The following is a 25,924-nucleotide window of genomic DNA, read 5'->3' as shown; positions in this document are numbered from 1 at the left end:
ACCAATTCCCCTCAGCCAAGGATCTATCCTGTGATATGTTTTTATGCATCTAAATATCACTATTAAAAAAAAAAAAGCTTGACTTTTCTTTAATTTATCTGCTCTTATATTTTGTGATAGGCATGTCTTTCAAAGACACAGTTCTTTCAGAAAACTGGCTTAAATTCGTGACCTCTGCTCATTTAGCGTTCAGAGCTTTCTGCACATATACTGAGATTGCAGCAGAGAGCAGTCACAGCTCACTTATGAAAATGGTCCTGTTCAGGCCTTCCCTCATCTTCAGCCCTCTCTAACAGATTTTCCTCAGGCTGATCTGTCTTGTTGGACTGATGTTACTCAAACTTTGAACTGTGTTGAACAGAGAGACACTTAAGTATGTGCTTAAAATTTAACACAGAGATTCATTGATTCATCAGTTTTAAGACTGGAGGAGATCAGGTGGATGATCCTGTCTGAGCTGCACAGCACAGGTCTGGGAATTTCAATTGCTTTTGCTGATTTCAAGGTGACATTTGCCTCAAAATCAGCAATTAATTCAATTACTAGTTTTTTTTTTTTTTGCTTTTACAAGCATTGTTATACTCCTCTACAGTTTATACTAGGCATCTTGAAAATGTGCTAATGCACTGAATTGTTAAAAAAGTACAGTAACATAGCAATCTTTCTGTAATGTGACCCAGAAACCAGTCATTTCTTGAAAAAAAAAGTGTATTTTGTCTTTCGAAGGATGGGAGGTGGCTGGTGACCATATCCAGAGTGGGGCAGGAGGCTCTGACAATGACTATCTCATCTTGAATCTGCACATCCCAGGATTTAAGTAAGGAATATTTTTCCATCAGTTTCTCATTTATCTCTTCCCTCTTGCACCTATTCCTCATCACTCCTGGCATGAAGAGAGTTTTCCTTTTTGAACTGTAATAATGTCATGGTTCAAAAATGAGAAACAAGAGGAAACTTGCATTTTATTCCTGTGTCACCACTAGTTGCACTGCAGCAAACTGACTTCTTTAAGACTTTGTTTTTTTTTCAGTAGCATTTGCTTAAATTTGAGATACCAGCTGGTTAGTAGTCCAGAAATGAGTAAAAGTGTTCCTGGTCCTCTGATTATAAGTCTCACTAAAGTAAACAACTAAAATACACTTGCTGAAAGGAGTTTACTCAAACCATTTTTACTTTGCATTGCAGCTGACTCCAGTCAGCAAGCCCAGCCTGTGCTTGCCCTAGAGTTGGTAGAGAGATCCGCTTCTGGAGGGGCTTGTGCCTTTCTTTGCTGTATCTCAGCTGAGTGAGGTTGCAACTTGCTATAGTATATTAGCAAACAATGATTTCTTTACTTAGTTAGTTAGTTTATAGGAAAACTGAAAATCAGAGAGAAGCAAGAAATGTGTGGAAAAGCTTGTCATGTCCCTGTGTGTTGCTCTGTGATAGTTATCACAGTAAAGAAGTCCATACCGATGAGTGCTAGTAGGGGAGGAGGATGCTTATAAATATTTGTTGGGGAGCATCCCCAAATTTTTATGGTTTGCAAGTCCTAGCAAGAGAGGAGTAGACGCAATGCAATCAGTGTAAATTGCTTTACACTTAGAGCTACTACCGTGAAACAGAATTAAACATCAACATTCCCTATCAACACAGTTGCACCTGGGTGAGGATTGCAGGGAGGAAACTATGCTGTAAAGAAGCCATGCACTTAAAAAATGATCATGCTGCATCTGCTACCCAGTACGTTGATTAACCTGGCCTCCATAGTTCTGCAAGGACAAGTTTTACGTGACAATTTCTAGTTTCCTTGTTGTATCAAAAGCAATCAGAGGGATTGACTGCTGTGTATCTGGAGAGCACCTTGCAAACATTTCATTCCTTCTGTGTTAAACAGACCTCCAACATCAATGACAGGAGCAACGGGGTCAGAACTAGGACGGATTACTTTTATTTTTGAGACCATCTGTTCAGCAGATTGTGTGCTGTACTTTATGGCAGTAAGTGAGACCTTTCTCTCCATGACTGATGATTTAGCCTGGTATTCTACGTGTCACTTCAATATCTCTACATAGGTGTGATGATTAGTTGCACTCGGCTTATTATGATTAAGATTAAGCATGGCATTAGTTTTAATATCTGTGGTGCCCTTGCAGGAAGGTTTTAATTAATGACCTAGGAAAGTTCCTTCATCACTCGAATTGTGAGCCTGTTCTTGGTTATCTGTTTGTTTTAAAAAAAAGCATCTGACACCAAAGAGACAAATTTGCTCTTGTTAAGCCCATTGATAAAAATCTCACTGTCTTTCATGTAGTCAAGTTTGTCTCCGTAGGTTTAATAGCTTTTTATTTTCTTTTCTCAAAACCTCCTTTAGACTGGTGAGCAGATGCTTTTCCATATTTAATAATAATTTAAAGGAAACTGCTGCATCTTGTACTGGAACAGAGGTGGAGCACTCACATGGTCATTTAAAGCCAATAGAGAATAAGAAAAACAGCCATAGATCTCACAGGTGTTTTCTCATGGAAACTTTTGACAGTGCTTTGTTGGCTTCAGTTCTGTTTCACTTGAGACACCAACAGAGTATCCAAAGATGGTGGAACCTACAGTTTTTTCTTTCAGTTTTTTGCCTTCCTTTCTTTGTGCCATAGCACCACATGTTTTCTAGAATTTGAAATTTCAAAGAACACTGTGATGTACTGTCTGGAAAACATTCATAACCTACCGTAGGACTTTGAACTTTACTGTTGTGTGAATGAGATCATCTTTATAATAGATGCCCATTCTCAGTTGTAAAAAATGCCAGTGATGGAGAATTTCCCCTTCTTTATTAGAAGTTAAATATAATTTTGAAGTCCTGTACGTGTATTAAGCACTATTATTATAACACACCAGGATAGCATGACCCTACTTTTCACATTGTTTTTATTATGCACATTTTAAAGGACATTAATCGAAAAAATACCAATGTAGTGGAATCATGGGAGAGAAGTAAAGAGAAGCAATCCTACACTCACATCATCTCCAAAAATGCTTCCTTCACGTTCACCTGGGCCTTCCAGAGAATAAATGAAGGCCAAGATGTAAGTATTTCTTTAGGTGCAGTGTTTTTAGCACAGTTTGTCTTTGATGCTCGCCATTGGAAGTCTTGGCCTCTGGTGAAGATCAGAGACCACTTGTAAAAGGGCCAAGTGGCTTTGCTGTGTAGCACCACTGTGGGGGTAGCTGCTCCTAAGTCCATCCACAAACTGATGTCCTGATACATGGTACTGTTGTTCGAGTCTGAATGCCATGGTGCAAGCAGCACCCAGGTCATTTCTTCCACTCTTGTTCCAGAGCAGGCAGTTCATCAATGACGTGGCCAAGATCTACTCCATAACAGTGACCAACGCAGTGGATGGAGTTGCCTCTTCTTGCCGGGCTTGTGCACTGGGCTCTGAGCAGTCTGGCTCATCCTGTGTGCCCTGCCCAGCAGGACACTACATCGAGAAGGAGACCAGCCAGTGCAAGGAGTGTCCACCCAACACCTTCCTGTCCATCCACCAGGTCTACGGCAGAGAGGCCTGTGTCCCCTGTGGGCCTGGCAGTAAGAGCACCAAGGTAAAAGGGCTAAGAGAGGCTCTGAGCTATGGGCAGGCAGGATTGCTTGGAATATAACTCCCCAGTTGCCAGTTTTATTTCTTTCCTACAAGTATGTGGCTTGTTAACATTGGAGTATAATTATAACCAACCATCCCATTCTTCCAAAGATGTCCCTAGGCCAATTTCTGTTTGTAGATGTGTGATAACAACACCAAGATGACTGTGCTGGCTCAAACAAAATGTCCATTTAACTATGTTTCAAGATGCTGTGTGGGGAGCAGTATAAGACAGGGCAAGGAAAGATATACATTGCTTCCGCCTAAAACTGTCCTGGCCTCCTGCCCTTTTAAGCTCAGAGACTTTCTGAATTGGATGATGTTTTTGTGGTTTTAGCAACCTGTAGCAGAGTTTTATGTATGAACTTGCCCTTAAGCTCAAGTAAACTTTTAGCGTTTGTGTCATCTTTGGCAAGTAGTTGTGTAGGGATGTGAGGGACCACTCCATTTTGTTCATTTTCTACCTGTCTCTGACTGGGTTCATTTCATGCTTTTATTTCTTGAGCTCTGTTTCATGTGTTTCCTTTGCAAGATACAAACGTAACTGAGAGCTTGTTCTGCTCTGTCTACAGGGACTGTACCTGGGACTTTGGGATCCTAAAAGCATGCACGATGAAACAGAGAATGAAATTGTGTGTTCCCTTGGGTAGTGCAGGGGACAGGAGACAGGGCAGGCTTGGGGAACGTTAAAAGATGTCTGACACATGATTGCAAGGGACTGAAACAGGACAAACATTCTCCCCAGCCATCCTTGAGGCAGGGAAAAGACAAGTCATGAGCAGAGGACCAAGATGTCCTCCATCCTAACAGAGAAAGCATCCTGTCTGTACCTCCTTGCTTTACTCTTAGGTGGTGGTTTGCTGCTTGCCCTCAGTTGTTCTTTAACACATGCCTCTCCTTATCTGAAGGACCACTCTGCCTGCTTCAGTGACTGCTTGGTGTCATACATGAAGGATAACCAGAGCCTGAATTACGATTTCCGCAACCTCAGCCAGGTGGGCTCATTAATGAGCGGGCCCAGCTTCACCTCCCGAGGGACCAAGTTCTTCCACTTCTTTAACATCAGTCTGTGTGGGAATGAGGTGAGCTTGGTGGGTTTTGAGCATCTGGGGGATTCACCAAACTGTTGTCCTTGTTTATGATCCCTGGTGTTGTACTAATGAGACAGACTAGGGACTCCCCTACAGCTGAGCTCTCCCTGTCACACAGCAAACTCTTTCCTCTGGATCTACCCAGTGAGCTGATTTTAAGCAATCAAGTTGTTTTCCAGATTTGATGTGACAGTGCTTTAGGTAGATGTAACCATTAGGAGACAAAAGTCCTGTTGCATCCCTGCCCTTTCTTCATTCTCATGCCTCCAAATCCCTCCAGCCTGAAATTTTTGTGCTGCTACCAAGGCAACTCAAGCCAGGAGCCTGAGTCTTTCATGACCAGCTTCTTTCCATATGGTCCTGGTGCATATGGATTACACTGTCACATATGTCATTTGCAATTTTGGAGCAGTACCAATGATCTGAATTGTCATACGAAAGCGAGTGCACACAGGTTACATGATGCTGAGTTCTATACAGTTCTTAAGTTTCTTTCTTATCTACCAAAAGGTTCAAACACCTCCAAAAGTTGAAGCAGGTGATCAATGACATTTCTTTACAGTTTTTTTTTTTAGGGCTTAAATGTGTTTTGAAGTACCTGTCTTGATTAGAGCTGCCAACAGTTAGATCCACAAAGGCCAGGTATCAACACTCCTCTGTGGATCTGGTCTCCATTTTCGAGGATGCTGCTAACCATATGACCATGTGTTGAACGCTTGACAATTTTAGGGTCAGGCCTACACTGAGTTAGTTGATTTTTTTCTTTTTCATTGCTGTTGTTCTGAAAATCTAGTGTAGGTCTTGAAATGTGACATTAATACAGCCTTGAAGGCTATGACCTAATAAATATCTGTTTACGGATTTCATGTATTTGTGCTTTGGGAACATTTTATCTGGATTAAATACCAAGTAAAGAGATATTCTACAGTATATAATTTATAGAGAAGGGAAATACGATTTCCCTTTGCAAGCCATTTCATTATGCACTGTAAGTAAAGATTGTGCTCTCAAGATAAACAGAGAAAAGTACTTTATAGCACAGGTTTCTGGTAAGACAGATGCAGGAGATGACATCTTGTTTCTGAATCTGTGCTTAGCTTTAATCAGAGCCTTCGCAGTGGCATAGCTTAATGTTGCATTTTGTCTCTCTCATGATAAAAACATCAAGTTGTTTTTAAGATGCACTTAGATGTACCAAGTTTGTAATCCCGTCTTTTCCAAACCTTTTCACAGCCCACTAACAAACCAATAGCTTTCCCATTTTTCTTGATTATCCACAGGGGAAAAAGATGGCTATTTGCACTGACAATATCACAGATGTTACTGTGAAGGATATGGTTTCAGAATCGGAGGATTTTTCCAACTTTGTGGGAGCTTTTGTCTGTCAGTCCACCATCATCCCGTCGGACAGCAAGGGTTTCCGAACAGCCCTGGCACTGCAGTCCAACAGCCTGGCCGACAGGTTCTTAGGTGAGTGGCTTTTTCTTTACAGGTTGCTGAGAGTGAAGGCTGGTAAGCTTATAATAATAATAGTAATAATAATGTGGGAGGTTTGTGGCTTGTTATGATATTTTGGCTCTTCCAGACTGCATAAGAAAATTATCATTATATATATTACCTCCATCCTTTGGAGTTTGAAGTGTACCCAGCATGGAACATATGCCTGTGTTTAAAACCTGTACAAAACAATGTTTGGCATTGTTGCCAAGTGTTGTTGCAACACAAAGGAAGGCTATTCAGGTCAGTCGTGCACTGATGTTTGAAGGTGTCAGGCCAAGGATGTGATGCAGCTATTTTAGAGAAGACAGTTGCTATCATGGATGTTCTTGATGAAGTTCTTAAGGCTGCACCGTAGCTACCTCTTAGTTCAGGAGTACTGCATCACCCCGGGAGCAGAGTATAGAGACAGCCCTGGTTTCAGGCCCAGAGTCCCACTTTGTTCTTGAGCTGCTGAGCAGATCCTGACTTTTGTTTTCAGTAGTTCTGATGGCAGGAGGAGAAGAGTAAGGACATCTCCCAAGCTTTTATCTTCCATGCCATCTATGTAATACTCACACTTGCCTGTGCATGTTCTTGTGGACTTCATAACACAGAGAATTTGAACACAGAAATCTCGGGAATCTAATCAAAAAGAGCTATTTTTTCTTTCATGTTTCCTGAACTTGTAGGCCAAGACTATAATAGTCACGTTAATCCAAGTATTTCTCTCCAGAGTCTCCACTCTGGAAAAGTCAGAAGAGGAACCTAGTGTTGGGCTATAATTAGGTGAGGAAGGAGGAGGGTCAAGATGATGTGGGGCCATGCACATATTTAAGTCTTGCATTGTTCCTGTTCACAGGTTCCCAGAATTTAAAGTCAGCATAGACAATGAGGTATTTAGTCTGTTCACCTGTTACAGGCGTTGAGTGTTTGTACTTTTTCCATCTGTCTTTAAGCCTAGAAAAAGCATTCAGTCTGAACTTTTAAGAGTTCCAGAAATGAAAACTCTGATGTAGTCCTTTTTTGTTCCACTAGTCAATCACCATTTCTATACTTTGTTTTAAAGCAGCTTTATTTTCCATATTAATTTGCCTGATTTCAATTTTCAGCTCTTGCTTCAGTCTTTCTCAATTTCACACCCACTTTTTCCTCCCTACAAATTCTTACAAATCTTTTTCCTACAAATCTTCAATACAAATATTTTTCTCCCTACAAATATTTTGTATACTGCTAGCAATGCACCTCCTCATCACATCCTGCCCAATCTGCCCTTCTGAGAAACTAAACAGGACAAGTTCTAAGTCTCTTGCTATCAATAATTTTTCTCAAGTTCCTGAATACTTTTGAGGTCTTTTCTGTATCCTCTGTAACTTATCAATACCTTTTCTTAAACAGTGGACACAAAACTGGAATACCGTCACAAATAATGGCAATGAAAAAACACCTTGATGTTTTCGTTTTCCAAGGGTCAACCTCTATCCTTTAGGAAGGGCAGGAAGGGCCTTCAACCCTCGGAGCACTTGGCTGCGCTAAAATATGTTTAGGTTGTATGGGAGCAGCTTACTGAGTGAAACAAGTTTCTCTGTATTATGTTCCTGGTCCTCCTCTTAATCTTTGTCTCATCTACTTGCTTTACCAACAGTTCTTGTGTGCTTGCAGATCACTGATGAAAAATTTGCAGACTGCATTATCAATGCTTAGAAAAGCCTGGAGACATACCTCATTTGATGACAATTTTCCATAGCCAGCTATTTTTTATAATTGGTTAGTTAAATATTTTTTTAATCCAGACCGTGCACTTTATTGAAATAACCCTGCTAACTTTTTAATTAGACTCTCATGTAGTAATTAGTGAAATACTTGATAAATTTACATAATTTACTTTAGCAACCAAATTCATCAGCACTCAAAGAGTGAAATTAAATTCGTTCTGCAGGAGTGTTTTCCATAAATTCATGTCAATTGGCACTCATTATGTATCTATCCATTAACTGAAACCCATCTCCCATTTTTGTTATTTTGCCTCATTAGGTTAACCACAGCATGATCTGTTTTAGTCTTGTCCTTTTTGAATTTCTGCACCATCCTTTTACTCTCCATCAGTCTCCTGAAATTTACGTATCATTGCAAGCTCTAATATAGAGAAACACCAGTAGGCAAGAGACCTCTGTGGCCAGCTTACTCTTAGGTCCGGGTCACCTGGCCTTGCTAGTCTCTAAGTGTGCATCCCTAGGAGATACTAACATCCTCTATTGCCGCTGAAGGAACAAGAAGTGTTCAGTTTTTCTTCTGGAAAGCAAACTGAGAGTCCTTGATGACTGCTGGTGGTACAGCTTGTTTGGTTCTCTGTGTTGATTTAATGCTCTGCAGCAGTCCCTCACCCATATATCCTCCTGGACACTGTTAAGTTAGCACATCGATCCGTGTCCTTTCAAGATCCCAGGATCTCGGTTGTCAATAGTCCTAAACCAGGTAATTGTGCCTAGTTCAAACTGTCATGCCGTCACCTTTCTACCTATTCGATCTTCCCTTAAAAGAGTTATAACCAGACTTGAATTTTCCAGCCATGTGAATCATTCTCACAGATGTAATGATATTTATATCAGACTCAAGAGAATGCGATTAGGCTCTCTGAACTGTTGCAAGAACAAGCAGAAAGTGTCTTTTCTTCAGTTTTTCCCATCTTCCCACCTGTTGCTGGCTGCTACTGCATTACCCTTCTTACTGCTCTGGCTATTTTTCACCTCATGAAGGATGTAGCTTATCCCATTTGTACAGCTTGCTCTTCTTCTGAACTGCTGCAATGCAGCACCAATATCTTTTGTCTTTGTTTATGAGATGGGAAGGAGCTCTAAGAATTTCCTATTTTCCTCTGAATTTTTCTCTTTTTCATCTCTCCTCAAAATGCATGAGGTCCTGTGTAAACTGAGTTTTCCAAATGAGTCTGTCATTTGTATCAAAACATATAATCAAAGCTTGCCTATGACTCCATAGTTCTTCTTTCCATTGCATCTTTTAGTTTGCTTTTTCTTTTTTTTTTTTCCTTCCAGGAATACTATAAATTGCTCAGAATGGTTAGGGTTATGATATCTTAGAGTTATGCATATGAACATTATATGTAAGGTATATACTTTGAGCAGCAGATTGGATCTCCAGACCTCCCCAAACTAATTATTCTACAATTCTGCGATGTCCCCTGATTGCTCTGAATTCATATAAAAGAACAACAACAGTACTGTAAATAAATTTTGCTACCTTTTTATTTTGTTATGTGAATGCTGAAATCAGACTGTATGATAAACATGAATCTGCAGAGTTCACTTAGGTTAAAGGATGTTGTCTAGTTAATGGCTAGCGTATTAAATGTTATTAACTGACAGTCATTCTTTGTTGACTGGAAAAGCATGAGCTACAATTCCCTCAGAGATCGAGAAAGTCTTAGCTTGTTCCTCTTTTTTTTGTCTTTTTGCTTACATTCTAGGAGCTACTGTTGAAACGATGCTGGAAAATATCAGCATCAAGACAGATATATTTCCTCCCTCTCCAAGCAAAATACCCGATGTTCATTTCTTTTACAAGTAGGTAGAACATACTGTTTTATTGGTGTATCAACTCTCTTCATTTGTCCAAAGAAAACTAAATCTGTGAGGGAAGATCTTTAAGCCACCTTTAATCTTTATCACTTTAATCAGTATCTGGCTGATACTGATTGGCATGCTGAAGAATATGCCATATAATCAGCAAACACAGTTGTTCACTTGAGTCTAAATTATACTTGATTTGTAGAGAGTGATATAGAGCTTCAGCTCATCCATGTGCCATTTCCAATGTCACATTCATTTCCACAATGCCCCCCTCATATTGTATGTTTTCTTTCACATTCATTTGTATTTGCTTTGACATAAAAAAATGAATCGACCAAGGTTAATAAAAAAGAATGTTCCAACCTGCACAGTTACTAATGTGCTTTTCTTATTCTTCACTTTCGTTCATAAAAAGAGTGTCTCAGACTGGATTTGAATCAGTTTACATATCATCTCAATTAAGATGTCCTCACATAGGAGTCTACACATGAACTCACTTTCTAAACTTGGGCTCTGGAGCCTACTGATTTGCTCTCTAGGCTGTGTTGACTTTATTGTTAGATCTTAATGGGCTAAAACATTGTGGATACTTTGTGAGTATGTGTCTGAACCTGCAGACTGAATCCCACATCATACATAATATACTCAAAGGACTTGGTTTACAATGCTCATCATGCTGGAATAAGGTCCATTTTTTTTTGAATCCTCCTCACCTTCTGCTATTTGAGGAAAATGTGGCATTCAAATTCCTGGGTGAGGAGAGAGCCATCAAACTCTCCAACAGAGTAACAAAACAACCTAATGTCTTTAATTTGTTTTCTTTAATAGTTTTGTTGTATGGGCAGGTTATTCCTTGGCTCAGCAGAATTCGAAGTAGCCAGAAAACAGAACAGTTCCCTAGGTGGCATCTTAGAGTCCTTGGAGATTTAAATGATGCTATGAATCCTACCTTGCTTCCATCGATCCTTTATTTTTATTTTCTTCCAGCTATCAGTGGCAAAAGGCTTGAGGTAGAAGGTATTTTTTTAGTGTTACAGAAACATGGATAGGTCATAGACCTATGAAGCAGCAACAGGTACATATTGCAGTGGTCATGTTTTACTGACCACACATTTTCCCTCTTGTTTCACATTAGGTCTTCAACAGTGACAACCTCCTGCGAAAACGGCCGTGCGACTGTAGTGACGATGCGATGCAACCCCAACAAACCCGGTCAAGGAGAACTTTCTGTACCCAGGTATCTAATTATTTTTATCCTAGTAGCCTAAAAGCCCTTTTCCCTCAGGTATCTTCTGCAAAACTCATTTATACTTAAATGCAATAAGACAAGTGCTCCCTCCCTCATCAGTCCCCCAGAGAGTTCACTCATTTCTCCTAGGTGAAGGCCTTGCTTGCTAGTGTGTCCATCACCTCCCAGTGGACTAGGTACTCTGTTTTTAACTTATGCAGTTAGAGGGGCCAGAGCTCAGGAAAGCTGTACAAACTTAAATTCAAAAGTGCCTTATGACAATATTTTGTTTTCTGCAGTTCTCATTCATTTCAAATCCTCATCTGGATCTTTGACTTCCTGATTAAAGCTGCCTAGTCTGTACTTCGAAAGTCAGTTTTTCTTCCTTGAACTGCAGCAGTGCCTGTGAACAAAATGATTTTTTAGGAAAAGAACAAGCTGTTTCAGGACCTATGAAAACTGCTTATTGCAATGCTTGTTTGACCCTGACTCTGTCCAGATCAAGTTTGATATGTGTTTTGGATCCATTTATCTTCAGTGATTTCGAAATAAAAGATGATAGCAATTATGGTAAGATGGAGATACACTAAAGGAGTTAGCTACCTGGGATTTGAGAGATTTTGGTTCAGTGCAGTGCCAGAAAAAAACTGTGTGATCCTAAGCCTGTCAGTCCTTGTGTGCCTCAGGTTTATACTTGTGAAATGAGAAGAGTATATATCTTCCACCCAGGTGTCATTATGTTAGATCATGCTTTTGAATTAATTGACAGTAGAAATGTTCTCAGAAACCGTGTTAAAGCATGGTGTGTTGACAGAGGAGCCCCATGCTCTGCTCACAGTCTGAGCACAGTGCTATGAAGCCAGGCTAAGCAGCTCTTTCGGTCCTTGTAGCCCTCTTGAATATGCAGCACTAAGGTCTCCCTCTCATCTCCATCCTTGAGCTGAAGCACATCTGGTCACTGGAGTTTGTATTTTCAGCCCCTTTCACCAGCTGTGTTTCATTTGCCTGACCTGATTTTTCCCCTTACTATGATTCAAGTGACTGCAAAAAGCTTCTTCCTTCCAAAGACCTTTTCCTACTTCCAAAAACTTCCAGAGAAAAAAACAATAAAAGGATTAACGTGCTTACCCTTTAGCAACACCCTGTGATCTTTCAGAAGTTCCCCTTGGTCCTGCTAGCCTTCATTTTGGCTGTCGATGCCATCTGCTTCTCAGACGATGGCCAAGTAGTTGCTATTTGAAGGCTTCTGAAGATGTTTACCCTAGTTTCCTAGGGATACACCAACCAATTTTACTCAGCTGCAAGGCACCATGTAATCCCTTGCATGTGAGTCTTTGCCTTTTAGTGTGGCATGTTAAATCCAAGGTGCATTGGGGATAACTCACCTTTAGTAACACAGGTGTAATGCCCTTCTTTTTCAAAATCAAGAATGTGGACAGAAACTGCACAGAGCTGACAGGACATGCCTTACCGCATTTCCTGTTGAACTCTCAGTTACTAGCCCCCTTTGATTAGCTCAGCAGTCAGGTAGCTATTTTCAAACAGGGAGGTATCTGATACATGTCAAATAATAGCACACATAACTCCTTGATCCTCCGATGCATAGTGTTTAGTATCACGTGGAGTTGCAGTGTAAGATGAAAGAGGCAGAGGAGAAAGGTCTGTCAAAGCCCCTGTCATATACAGAGAAAAAAATATTCCTTAATCCAGACAGGAGAGTTCCCAGTTTTTCAAATCAAGGTAAACCAGAATAGATTTTTAGCTCTGTGGACTTTTTGACCATTCAACTCAGGGAAACAGATTTCCATATGATGTTGAAATGCCCTTTTGCATTAATTTTTCAATATGAATATTTTTCCCATTTACATAGCTTAACTTTTTATTGATGGTTCTGTGGACTTTTGGTTACTGCTGCCATTAGAGTTGATCTATCTGTCAGTAACAAAAACTGAGTGAATGTCCTGGCATTGCCAGAACAATTTTGTTCTATCCACTGAATACAAAATAGGGCCATTAGTCTTTCTTGGCCTAAGAGAAGCTGTTATGTAGTCATTAACTGTCGAACATCCTTCTGGTAATTAGCCATGACAGCTCAAGTCCACTCCATATGGATAAAATCACCCAGACATCATTGCAACAGCAGAAATCAGGCAGTAGCATTCACATGGAACAGTCAGATGGTGTAGGAAGAGAGATAAAGGCATTCGCTGGCCTTGCACATGCTGGTGAAACATGGGAGCAGTTCTCCGTGTGTCCCAGGCTTGGTTCTTTCTGTTTTTTTTCACTGTGGGTTCATAGGTAGTGCTCACCACCAGGAACTGCGTGGCTGTTTTAGTCCTTTGACACCCAACATCTGTTTTCACTTGAGAAAGCATTGTACAACCTGGAAAAATTCTTCCCTCAGATTTTTCCATCTGCTGACTCAAGGGGCTTTGCCCATTTTTTTTCTAATTATCATAAGCAATCTTCAACAGCAGTGTGTGATCCCAGATCATTTTGTACGTGACGGATAATTCAGATTTGCTCTTCTCTCAGCTCCTGCCCTGCTGGCACCTGTGATGGATGCACTTTCAACTTTGTGTGGGAAAGTGCAGAAGCTTGCGCTCTCTGCACAGAGCAAGACTACCATGAGATTGAGGGAGCCTGCAAGAAAGGATTTCAGGTATGCGATCAGTAGCTCGAAGTTGAGAGGGTTAATTTCAGTATCACTTGGACGTTGTTGAAATTTTGCACGCGAGCTGACGCGCAAGTGCAGGTGGAGCTAAGGAATCTTGGTCCACAGTCTGTGCTGGCTGGATGACAACCCTCTTGGTGAGCTGCCGTGTTAAGACTCAGGATTTTTGTTCCCATGGCAGTATAGTCCCTGAGGAATTGCTGGCTTCTCTAGTGAAATGTGATAATGTCCTTTCACTGGTTCAGAACCATTCTGTTGATCAGTAGGCAGGAGACCTATTCACAACCTATTCATAATGTCCAACCCAAACTCTGTCAGAAAGGTACAGAATAGGAAACACTTTCTGGCTTATCAGAACCTGTAACCACTATCCAGAGAATCTCAGCTGGAGCCTGAAAACCTGAAATATGTGTTTTGATCTGCTTCTTATTGAAAAGATATCTAACCTGTCTATCTCAAAACATCTTGTTATATCAGAATAGTTCTCCATTTTCCTACTAATGGTCTCACTTTTCAGTCTTCTCTATTTTCCATTTGAAAGGAAACCTTGTATGTGTGGAATGAGCCAAAGCAGTGCATTAAAGGGGTTCCTTTGCCAGAGAAAAGGACGAACACTTGTGAAACAGTAGATTTTTGGCTAAAAGTTGGAGCTGGTGTTGGTGCTTTCACAGCAGTTCTGCTCATAGCCTTGACCTGCTATTTTTGGAAGAAGAACCAGAAGTAAGTACTATGAACTGTGTTTTACATAAAAGTAAACTAAAAGTTCAATGTAGTCATCATCCCACAGTAGAATGGCATTTCAAATATCAGTCCTTACAAAAGAGTAGATGAGAAATAGTGTTAGATCAGTCCATTAATCCACCTAGCTGAGGTTTCTTCTGCCAACAATGGCTATCAAAAATACTAGCAAGTAAAATATAGAAAGTCTATGGTAATTTGTTATCAGATAACCTCCTAATAGGAATTGTCTTTTTAACTTCTGAGAATTTGAGGTTGACCTTAAGTTCTAAAGCAACATGGCTTCATCAAGGACTGAAGACCAAAATAATATCCTTTGAATCTAAGTCATACTTTTTAATAGCGTTAAAACACTGATTGTATTCTGCTTAAGTTTTATTTTGGCAGTATTTGTCTGGTGTGTACCAAAAAGATGGATGTTACTCAGACTGGACATACTCACTATTCCCCATCCCTGTTGTCCTCTGCCTCCCAAACCTTCTGCCATAAATCTTCAAGCCATTATTCCACTCTCATGGGTTTTCATTCCCTCATGGCACATCCCGATCGTCCAAACTCAGACTCTAGCTTCATGCGCCCCTGCTACATTGAACTGTTGTCTGTCTCTCCTCTGAACCATAGACACCTTGGACAGATCTGTTTCCCCCAGCCAGCACACAGGTAGCTCTTCCTCATTAAAGAAATCCTCACACATGTTCAAAGTTTGGGATCTCTGAAGTATCTGCTTCTGGATTTTTGGATCTTTTATTAAGACTTTGAAGGATTGACCACTAATTTGGAGAGTACGACCTAGAGGTGTTGCTTATACTATTCTTGCCAAACTTTTTCTTTTCATGATTAAAAATACAATAAATACCTTGTTAATAAATATGTGAAGGACTTCAGGTAATCTAATTTGTGAAAACCTTGAATGTGGGACATTTGTAAAAAAAAAAAAATCTGTCTGGCTTTATATCTTCAGGCTTGAGTATAAATATTCCAAATTAGTCATGACAGCAAATTCAAAAGAGTGTGAGCTACCAGCTGCTGACAGCTGTGCTATAATGGAAGGAGAAGATAATGAAGAAGAAATAGTATATTCAAATAAACAGTCACTACTGGGGAAGCTCAAGTCCTTGGCAACAAAAGTGAGTAGCAATTATTATCATTAATTCTAAAGAGTAATTATTACCATTATTTATTTATAAGTGCACATGATCAGGCTACGGTGCTAATTTGCACGGTGCTTTGTGTACGCTCCCGGCCACCCGTCAGCCAGTCCATAGTCATTCTACTGAATTCCGCAGTATGGTGAATGGGAAGAAATGTTGTAGGCACTGAGGAAAAGCTCTCTTTTCCACAGAATGATCTCATCATTCTTTATTATATGAGTGATATCCAAAAAAAAGAGCGGGAAGAAACCTCTCTCCTCATATTCCTAACAGATATCTCCATTGCTGAGGCAAACACTGCTATTGCAGATATGGAAAATTAACATAAAGAATATAGTTTGCAGCCCACCTGGAAGAGCTTTGTGGCTGTCTTGAGAACCATAAATTTGAGTGGGTTTCAGTTGAAGAGGAGACATCTGCCAGAGCCTATTACCCAACAGAGTCCTTAAGCAACTTCCTCTGTTTCTGCGGACAGCAATACCCCTAAGCACTTTTCCAGTGGTTTACACAGAAGTGGGTGCTAAATTAGTCCAAACCTCATTATAACACGGAAGGAACAGTGCTGTCTAGAGGTATGGGTTTAGGGAGTCCAGGCAGTGTGAAACAGATGCAATGCTAGGTTATCCCGTGTTGACCATGCACTGTGGACTGTGCAGCTTCTCATGGCAAATATGATGTGAAATTGCTGTGCGTTTGAAGTCATAGTGAAAAGGTCTTTAGCATCCTTTCATTGTTTCCAAGAGGAGAAGCAGAAGACCATCTTGATAGGTCCTGCAAGTGCTTTAGTCTTTACTGTGATCCCCCTGAAGTCAATAGGAGAGTAGTGCTGTCTCTAAGACAGTATACTGGGGGTATCTGTTCTGATTCAGGTTAAAGCAGGATGACATTTTTTCTTTCCAGTTGTGGTGAAGCGTTTTGTTTCAAAACAGGAAAGAAGGTTTCTTAAAAATGTAACAAAAATCTTTAAAAAATCAGTTTCTTGTTTCTTGTCCCAAAAATATTTCAGAATTTTGATTTTTAAAATCTGTTCTTGTGTTCCATATTTTTCCTTCTGCAGTTGAATACAGTATAATGAAACCTTGTGTGACTCCTTTCTTTTTCTCTTCTTTTAGTTCTTTTACTTGTTTATTAGAATATTTTCCTTTATTCACAGTACTTGTTCCCCAAATCTCCCTCCTAGGAAATGCTGCAATTAGACAACTAATATGCAGAACTTCACCCTGACCACAGCTTGAACATTTGCCCTGTAAAATCAATATTATTTCTTGCAAACGGGGGCAGAAATGCAATGCTAAGAATATTGAAAATGTAAATAAAATCAAATCATATCAAATTTGGTGGCAGTGTTCCAAAAATGAAAGTTGATTCCATTTTAAATCCTTTTTTTCAAAGGGAGTGACTTTGAAATACAGGTGATTTTTTTTCTGCGTGTTCAATGGCTCAGCTATCTGTGATTTAGCTTAATGACCAGTGCAAGGTGATGTTTTGCTCTCCATCTGATAACTGTAACAGCTTTGCCAACTACATTTACAGTGCCAGTCACTGGCTTCTTTCTGATTAGAAGAAAAGAGATGAAGGTGAGGGAGAAGTGTTTTTTTTTTTTCCTTCTTCTTCTTCTTTCTTCCTTTAAAGCTTTTAAGTAAGCTTCAGTACTACAGCATTCAGCCCACTTGAATGCCTATTTGGACTCAAAGAGACTTTCTTTAAGTTCCTGTATCCATTTCAGCAGGCTTCCACAGTATTCTTTCCTTTTTAAACAAGCCTGTCAGATTTTTCTAAGCTGATTCCTTTTTCTTTTTCCTGATAGATGATCATAGCTGGCAAGCTTGGCTTTCAGTACCTCATTAGCTTACTGAAATCTGTGTCCTGCATCCCTGCAGATAACTGGAATTTAGTATATATTTCTCCAAAACAAATGTTATAGGCATCATTTTTGTTAATGCAAAAGATTAGGATATTCACCTCCTGCTGCATTTGCATGTAAGATACAGGAAAAAAAAGTATATAGAGGAAAATGGGAGAGAATAAGGGGGAAATGTAAACTGGGAAATAAAGAAATATCTGAAATAACTATATGTTCAGGCTTCAGGCAGTGACATTTCTAAAAGGCAAAGCATCTCAAAGCTCTCTCTTAGCAGCTTTGACTACCCAAAGAATTCAGGGACAGAGCTGTAATATACATATATATACATATATATATACATATATATAATGTTATTTTTAATAAGGATATAGAAATTAAAGAATTATCAAACTGCTTCAGATCTGAGGGTGCTCTAGTTCAGTCTTTTTTCTCCAGCATAACAACACCAGAATCTTGGGAGGAAGAAATATATACTCTGCTGTAGGCATGTGTAGGACAATTTTTTTTCCCTACTCTTTCTCCCCTCTGTCCCGAACCCCAGCTGAGATTGCTTCAAACACCAGATCGTAAGTTTAGTTTAATATCATTTCCAAAACGTTTCTCAACATCAACAAGTACAAAAGGTAGGCACACAAAACATGAACTGGCACAGTCTAATGAGTACTTTTACTCTCTTTTGTTTCCTTCTCCTGTGTGGGCTGTTGGGTTGTCCATACACACTATGATTTGTCTGTCCACACTTCACACCCTAATACCCATTGGCCAGATTGCCTCATCTGTGACTCAGAAAGCAAAATCAGAAATATCAATCATCCAATCCTGATATTTAAGATAGCAGGGGCTCTGTGGTCCCTTTTGTCCTATGGATTTTCCAAAAGAGGAGCTGGGATGGGAATCAAGGCAGTGATGCTCACACTCACAGGTTTTGCTCCACATATGAATTTGCTTGTTACATTAAAGAAATAAGTAACAATAATTAAGTCTTTGGCAGGAGCTCTACTGGAGCTTTTAGAAGAACCATTTCTAGCAACTGTTGAAGTGAATTTAAGGAATCCTGGCTGATGGCAACTTGTCTTTTCCATTGCAGGAAAAAGAAGATCATTTTGAATCTGTTCAGCTGAAATCTTCAAGATCCCAGAATATATGAAGAATTAATGCTGCCTTCAAAGAAACAAACCTGATTTCTATTTTTACAGGACCATATTTTAAACATATTCTGGCACACATTGTAATGGTGGTCTCAGTGAGAAACGCTAAGCCATTTGGGAGGAAAGAAGACAGGAAGCAAACCAGAAAATTGGATTGCCTTATCATGTGATTGAGTAACTTGCCAAAAAAAAAAAAAGAAAAGAAAAGAAAAAAAGAAAGCAGATGCTTGGGTTCCATACTGGGAATGAAATTCAACTCAGGAAGAGATATATATACTGCAAATAACATGATTTTTTGCATTCACCTAGGCATTGCCCAGGCATGCCACATGATTTATAGGTACCTTTAATTTTCTATCACTCCTACGCATATTCATAAGCAATGAGTTTCAGAGAAGCCTGAAACCTCCTGCAAAGGTTGTGCATTGTCCTTTAGTAGCATAACTGTGAGTCTCTCTTAAAATCAAAATAATAAATGGTACTTGAATGAGTTTCAGGTGAGTTTTGAGCTTTGGAGAATGTTTATGCTCTGAAGGACAGGATGGTCTGTGTTGGGTTTAATGCAAGAGTCACAGTTTTGAATCTGCAATTTGAATCCGTTCTGATGCCTAAATCACAAAAATTGGGATGGAGGTACAAGCTGCTGCTATTGAATTTCAATGTGTTTACTGCAGCTGTATGAATTATAGGACTGGATCCCTGAGTTCATAGGTAGTGGCAGGCTCAAATTCTATAAAGAGTAGGAAAGTGATAGCTGTAGTGCAAACTGCACCTCTGCCTCTCTGTGGAAGCTTGTCCTTTGGAGAGAGGTTGGAGGCAGTTATGGTAACCTCTCTCGGGCTACCATCACCTTCTCCTGGAGTGCAAGTCCATGGAGACTAATCCCTGGAGGTGAAGCACAGATCTCTGCGTCTGGAGCCACAGAATGAGCTTCATCACTTGAAGGGCTTAGAAACACTCAAATGGAGTCTCTGTTCCTGGGCTCAGGTGAAGAATGAGAACAGATGCCTAGAAGAGCTTAATGGAGGTTACACACTCGTGCAGCTTAGCATCTAAATGCTTTCTGCTGCCAATGCAATTAACTGCATTTAAATGAGGGCACAAATTGGTGCCTTGAAAAGTGGAGGCAGGGTGGAATTGTTCATAAAATCAGTCACATTATAAGCATGTGATTTTCATAATACCCTCTGTAATCATTTCCTGAAATTCCCATTGAGGTTGAACTCAAAGGAATCTAAAACTTTGGCAAAAAAGAAAAAAAAAAAAAGAGTAATATTGTGCAGGAATTCTATAGACCTAGGAGAAAAATGAGAAACAAATCTTGTCTTGACATCTAGTCAGACTCATACTTCCTTTATATTAAAATTATGTGGATTGTGGAATGCATCGAAAACTTCAGAAAAGTCAGATGGACAAAGATCGTCTTTTTACTATAAAAAATAGATTTTTGATTTTATATGACTGAGCTACATCTATTAATAAAACAGGGCCCACTCAAGTAAAATATATTTTTTTTCTGCATTCTGAATATTTTATTATACTGTACATGTGGACAAAAAAATGTGAAGTTTAGATTTTTTTCATTAAGGAAAATTCAAATCAGTTGCTTTATATCTCCAGTCACAGAACACAGGCTTTGCTCTTTTGATGGGAAATACTTCAGGCATCTTAGTAAAAGTAGTGTACTTTTTTTTTTTTTTCTTGAAAAGGCACTTCACTTTCCCAGAAAAGATTTTTATGGGGTATTGTTGAATGTATATTAAATACACATTCCTTTTTGTATATTTTGTACCATTGCACTCTTATTATTGTACATTGTATTTGTCGTCATGATGTCATTTATAAATGGTTGTCAAAGATTATATGCTCATGGAGTAAATGATAATGGCTTTGGGATTTCAATTCTTAGATCTTTTATGAAGAGGGTTTTTATGTTGTTGATTTTTATTCAACTAGTGTGCTGTAGCATCGAAGATATATATCTGATGGGCATTCATAAAATAAAGTGAAAATATATTTGAAATTTTGAACTTGAGATGTTTGGGTAGGACTGCAGTCTTTCTGAAAATGGTTACTCTGCACTTGTGGCTAGGATTGTAGAACTTTTCACTGCCATCGCATCTGTGTTCATCTCATTTTGTTTTCATCTCTCCATGCATTTTTCCAAGCCATAATTGCAATTCATTCTCCAGAACATCTTTTCTCCTTTCATCTTTGGATTTATGTTTCTGCAATTTTAAAATGCCTTAATTTTTATGAATTGTATTTCACTGCAGTTAATAACACAGACGGTGTGTTTTGTTCTTACCCTTCCCCTTAAGTTTGCCAATCAGGTAGAAAATGAACATTTCTTGTCAGCTCCCATAGACTTTATTGTACAAACCTTCTCAGGTCAAGTTTCAAATATTTTGTTATTTAAAACCAGAATTTCATCAAAATTCTCCCTGGCAATCTAATAGTGCATTTGGTGCAACACTTACATAGTAGGATACCAACCAATATTGTAGACTTTATTTACTTTTTAATAAGAAAATGGCATTTTCCAGTAATTAAGAAAGTTAAAACTGCCATATCTTAGCTGACTTTTGCTGTTATTTTCTTTCTGCTAAAGACACAGTATGAAGGGGAGGTTATTTCCATTTTCCCATGAGGCACATTTTGGAAGCCTTTTACACTTCATTAAGAAATCTGCTGTCTGTGACCTCTTCTAGCACTCTGCCAAAATATGCTTACAGCAGCCTTCCCCTTTACTCCCTTATGGAGTCACACCAGAAATTGTTATTTGATGCCATAAAAACAATGTGAATCAGTCTGTTATGTGTTCAGTTGATTAAATGGAATGCATTTTATTGCTGCATTTGCATGCTTTTCTTTGAAATCCGGAGTCAAGCAATCGAATCTCTTTGAAGATTAAGCACATTTCAGTGGTGTCTCTGTATAAATTATTGGCAAATTAAGCAGAATGTGTCTCAGCTTTGACGGTGCTTGCTAGGGGGGAATTGTGCAAAGAGTGTGTTCTATCTTAGTTCTGATTATGCTGGTTGGTGTTTGTAGCATATCATACAATTGACGTGGAGTCTGTTTGGGGGGGAAATTAAGTCTTTTAGAGCAACAATGAAAAGTCATTGGGTATTTTCAAGTAGTTATCACCCCTGTTCAAAGAGAGCATTTTAGTGTTTGCCTTTTTTTTTTTTTTTTAAAAAAAGGACATTCTGGGACTCTCCATATACGAAGGAGTAAGTTTGTAGTATTTGTTTTCCCTGGTGTGTCAGAGTCAGTAATACCCGTAAAATAGAGACACTTACCTGTTAAATCAGAAAAGGCAGCAAGAAACATCATTGTCACCTGGAAGCTGGTGCTTGACTCATCTCTAGCAGTGGCCAACACATCATAGGAGTAAAACAACTTCATCACAAAAGTAAAAGCAGCTACAATGGACACCAGCATTCCAATGAAGATGAAATTCCTTCTGAAGCTAAAAATCCCTCTCACTAGTGTCCATGTCCTGAAACATGAAGGACTTAAATTTTTATTCTAGTTAATGTAATAGTGATTGATAACCTCTAAGAAATCCTGGAAAGTTCTGCTATCTTTGGCATTCTTCTCTCTTAATACTTTCCCCTCGTACACTTATTTCAGAGAATCACAGAAACTCCCAGTTTCTGCTTCTTTCTGCTTTTGAGCACATTAGAATCATGCTGCTTTGACAGGCAAATATGAAAATAGGAGCAGAGGAAAGGTATGACAGCTCAAGCTCATTCTGAAATATGTCAGAGGTATCACAGCAGAAGGTGACCCCCCCCCCCAGCATCTTGTTGGCAATACTTCCAATTGAATAAGTGTGGCAAGGATGAGGGAGATGTAAGAAGGGAGGATTATAAGCTGCTACGGTGTTTTGGTTATTGCCTCAGGTGTATACAAGGCCCCATGCTCTGAGGCGGGTGCTCTAACAGCACCTACAAGCCACGGGAAGGTTGTGTGGATGTTTTTCCTGTGTGTTTGAATAAAAAACATGCAAAAGTGACTTCTGAGAGCTTTCATTTTATGCATGGCCCAATTTATTTCCTTGGCTCCCTCCTCACACACTTCACCATGCTAGAGGCTCCCTAGAGGGTTCAGCCCAAGACACATCCAGATTTTGTCTTAATGTTAGCTCTTGAGGCACTGTAGTATTTGTACTCACGTTACTCATGTTAATTATGTTGCTGCTGTTTCTGCTAACCTTTAACTATTTCTGTTGATTTCATAGTTGTCTTTCGTTGGTCTAACATAGGTTTGTTGGACACATGGAAGCAATCTTTGGGAGCTGGACATATCTTCCACTGCAGGTGAAATCCATTGCTCTGTGCTTCCATTTTTGTTGCTCCTCCAAGATTGCATAGAGGCATTTATGATGATTTAATAATAATAGTTTCTAAAAGCTTTGCTAGGCTTTGAGGACTGTGTTTGTGGGAACGCAGTGGGCTTTGCAGAAAATTGACTTAAAATGGCAATGTACCAGAAAGCCACACTAGGGTAATGTTTTTTTCCGGGTAATGATTTTTCAGCTCATTCTACACAGCCTGATGTCCTTATCTGTCTTCTTATTGTTGCTGACAATGGAAGATTTGGTGTAAGTAGGGAAGTGACACTTTCAGGGAGAGAAGAGACCCTTCCTGACTGCCAGGGGCAAGAGTCAATAAGATTGACCTTTCATGCCTCCTCCATGCCTTCACTTTCTACTCATCCCCTTCCTATTGCAAGAACAGTGGATTTTCTAGCCTTCAAAATTCAGTCAAGACTTTAAAAACAGACACTTCTCTACCAAAACATCAACAAAGACTTTTTTCTTTCAGGTAGTACAAAGTACTAAGTACAAAGACACCAGTTATTCACAACCTTCCTGTGCTCTTGATTTGTTCTATGGAATTAAAGTGCTCTAAGATTTCTGTTCCTGAATAAACAACCGGACTTTTCTGCAGCCTGCAGTGCAGTGTTGTTGAAGTTGGAGTAGGATTTGCTCTTGTTCTTGGTGTTTCTGCCCCTCTGGTGCATAGAGTGTTCAGAGTGGTGCTCTGACCCTTTGGGAAAGACATGCTAGGGGCTCCCATGCACCATGGTAAATTGCTCTAGGCAAATCTCTACTTAGGATGGAAGCCATAAAAATACTAGAAGGATTTTACACCCTAAGACTAGGTTTTATACTGGTGGGAAATAAAACTATAAACCATTTAAAACAGAGAGGCACAAATGATCATATGAGGCAGCATTAAAAACAAAAACAACAAAAAAACAAACCCATGGGTATTTCCTCTTTGCCCTTGGTAGCATTGTAATATAGATTATACAGAATTTTGGAAAACCTTCTGTATGACTGTTTAGTAAGTATTTTTTTTTTGTGTTATTTCTTCTTTCTGCACAGTGAAGTTGGGCAAATCAAGTTTAACCACGTCAACTGAGAGTTAAGGAAATCAGCAGTACCTGCCATAACAGGGTGTGAGGCTTCGCTCCCCTTGAAGTACTCTAGTAGTACTCTGTGTGTGTTTGTTCAGATTTAGTAACCTGGCCCTTGGAGAAGGGAGGATGTTACCTACCTTTTTCCTTGGCACTCTAGCACTGGGTCTGATGAAGTGTGAAAATTTGCTCTAAGGCAAAACAGGACACTTTCCTCCCTCATCATGCCACATAAAAGGAAGGTCATTTTCCCAAGGCAGAAAGAGGATTTTTCCCAATATTAAAAGCCAGCATAGCACTAGAGCATCGTGCTCATATTCACAGTCCCTTTCAAAGAGTGAGTCCTGCTCCAGAGATTTTCATGACATTGTGATGTTGGCAAAGCTACGGCTAGACTTTGAAATTTTCTGTTTCATTTTTTCTGAACTTGGCACTGGTTTACTTCAAGCATCAGGAAGTATCAGATAATCTGCATCCTTTGAAATTCAAAGGAAAGAAGTGAAAAACTTTCAAGACACACCCAAGTGAAATATGGGAATGCCAGGAATAATATGTGAGCTCCAGAGGGCTGGAATGCCAGAATTAAGCATGTTTTTGTGTGCATATGCAAAAGCAGTACCTATATATGTATATATATACACATCAAGCATACTGGTTTGGGGGAATTCCACATACATTTCAGTACTAGACAGCTCCAAGCTACCGAGGATTAAATGGGTACATGTGTAGCTGGTAGTAAAAGTGCAGACATAGAAAGATCTTTGTTGGTAGACACACGGGTGTGCAGAAAAACTAGACAATTAGCTATGAGTAGCAATTTTAAGAATGCACATCTTTGATTCTGGCATTCAAAATTACTTTCAGAAATTAATTTCAGAAAAACTTTTCAGAAATGTGTAGTGAAGTCTACATGTAGACCTCAGCTCCAACAAATCTGCACTTCCAGCAGTGTGTACCTTCAGTCTGTGCCTTTCAAGCCTCAGTGATGCCGTCTTTGAAGTCAATGAGAATTTTGCTATTGCTTAGTTGGAGTGAGATCAATGAAAATGAGCCCTTAGGTAAATATGCCCAGGCACATTAATCAAAGCAATGTTTGTTTCCTTAATGACTTATTGGACCCAGCAGAAGAGAGGATTTCAGATTGTTTCAATAGAAGGAGAGAGGCCTTCTGTATGCAGTTTTACAGTCAGATTTCAGAGTTAATTTGCAATTGTCTAAGTAGCCTGTATGTGTGCGTCTCAGACTGAGACCTTTGAATGCAAAGGTTACCTTGGAGGTGTGTAAATTTCTGCTGGATTTCTCTTTTGTGCCTTTTTTTGATCCTTGCGTCTCTGTGGAGCTCCAATTATGTTTCATAGCCCTGGTGATGCAGACAAACTGAACCAGCTGTGTCATTGCTGGAGGTATAAACAATCTTAGCTAATGTTCTGGCGGACTTTCTTCCATGTCTTTGCCAGCCTAATCTAAAATCTCCTTATCTGTATATTCTAAAAGTCTATTGGTGTGCACGACAGCATTAAATCATGGCAAATGAGTGACGCAGTGATCAAAAAATGACAATTTTTGGTAATATCTCATTGAGATGCAATTAGGTGGGTCATAAAAACAGAAATATGAAGATACTTTCAAAAATATTTTCACTTTTGGAAATAACCCTGCTTCTTACTAATAAAAAGATCACTTGAGATGATTTAATAATGTGTTTTTTTTTTTTTTTTTTTTGCTAAAAGAGAGGGAGTTTATACTTAGCCCCGATGAAGCATTTATCATAAGCAGCAGAGCAGGGCTGTGCATTTTATACAATGGAGATTCTGTAACATTGGCACACATTTGCACATATGTACATACACACATATACTAGAGCCTTTTTATCCTCTTTACCTACACTAGGGAAATCCTCTCATAAATATAATGATT

General features: G+C 39.3%; 1 protein-coding gene across 1 annotated transcript in view; it reads left to right on the top strand.

Moving 5' to 3' along the window:
* The window catches only part of ELAPOR2 (endosome-lysosome associated apoptosis and autophagy regulator family member 2), an 89,790-nt gene extending 70,418 nt beyond the window's left edge, over nt 1–19,372 (top strand). The window contains exons 11-22 of the mRNA XM_088522086.1: nt 727–817; nt 1,877–1,979; nt 2,925–3,062; nt 3,316–3,579; nt 4,526–4,699; nt 5,989–6,178; nt 9,669–9,765; nt 10,907–11,008; nt 13,535–13,661; nt 14,215–14,393; nt 15,373–15,538; nt 18,514–19,372. Of these exons, the coding sequence (XP_088378212.1) occupies nt 727–817; nt 1,877–1,979; nt 2,925–3,062; nt 3,316–3,579; nt 4,526–4,699; nt 5,989–6,178; nt 9,669–9,765; nt 10,907–11,008; nt 13,535–13,661; nt 14,215–14,393; nt 15,373–15,538; nt 18,514–18,573 (1,691 nt within the window). The 3' untranslated portion in view covers nt 18,574–19,372. The remainder of the gene's footprint in view (nt 1–726; nt 818–1,876; nt 1,980–2,924; nt 3,063–3,315; nt 3,580–4,525; nt 4,700–5,988; nt 6,179–9,668; nt 9,766–10,906; nt 11,009–13,534; nt 13,662–14,214; nt 14,394–15,372; nt 15,539–18,513) is intronic.
* Nucleotides 19,373–25,924: the final 6,552 nt, after the last annotated feature.

Source organism: Tinamus guttatus, unplaced genomic scaffold (genome assembly GCF_059628265.1).
Source record: "Tinamus guttatus ecotype Peru unplaced genomic scaffold, ASM5962826v1 Tinamus_guttatus_pri_ptg000148l, whole genome shotgun sequence".
NCBI lineage: Eukaryota > Metazoa > Chordata > Aves > Tinamiformes > Tinamidae > Tinamus > Tinamus guttatus.
The sequence above is the reverse complement of the archived record's forward strand: the minus strand, read 5'-3'. Positions and strand labels throughout refer to the sequence as shown.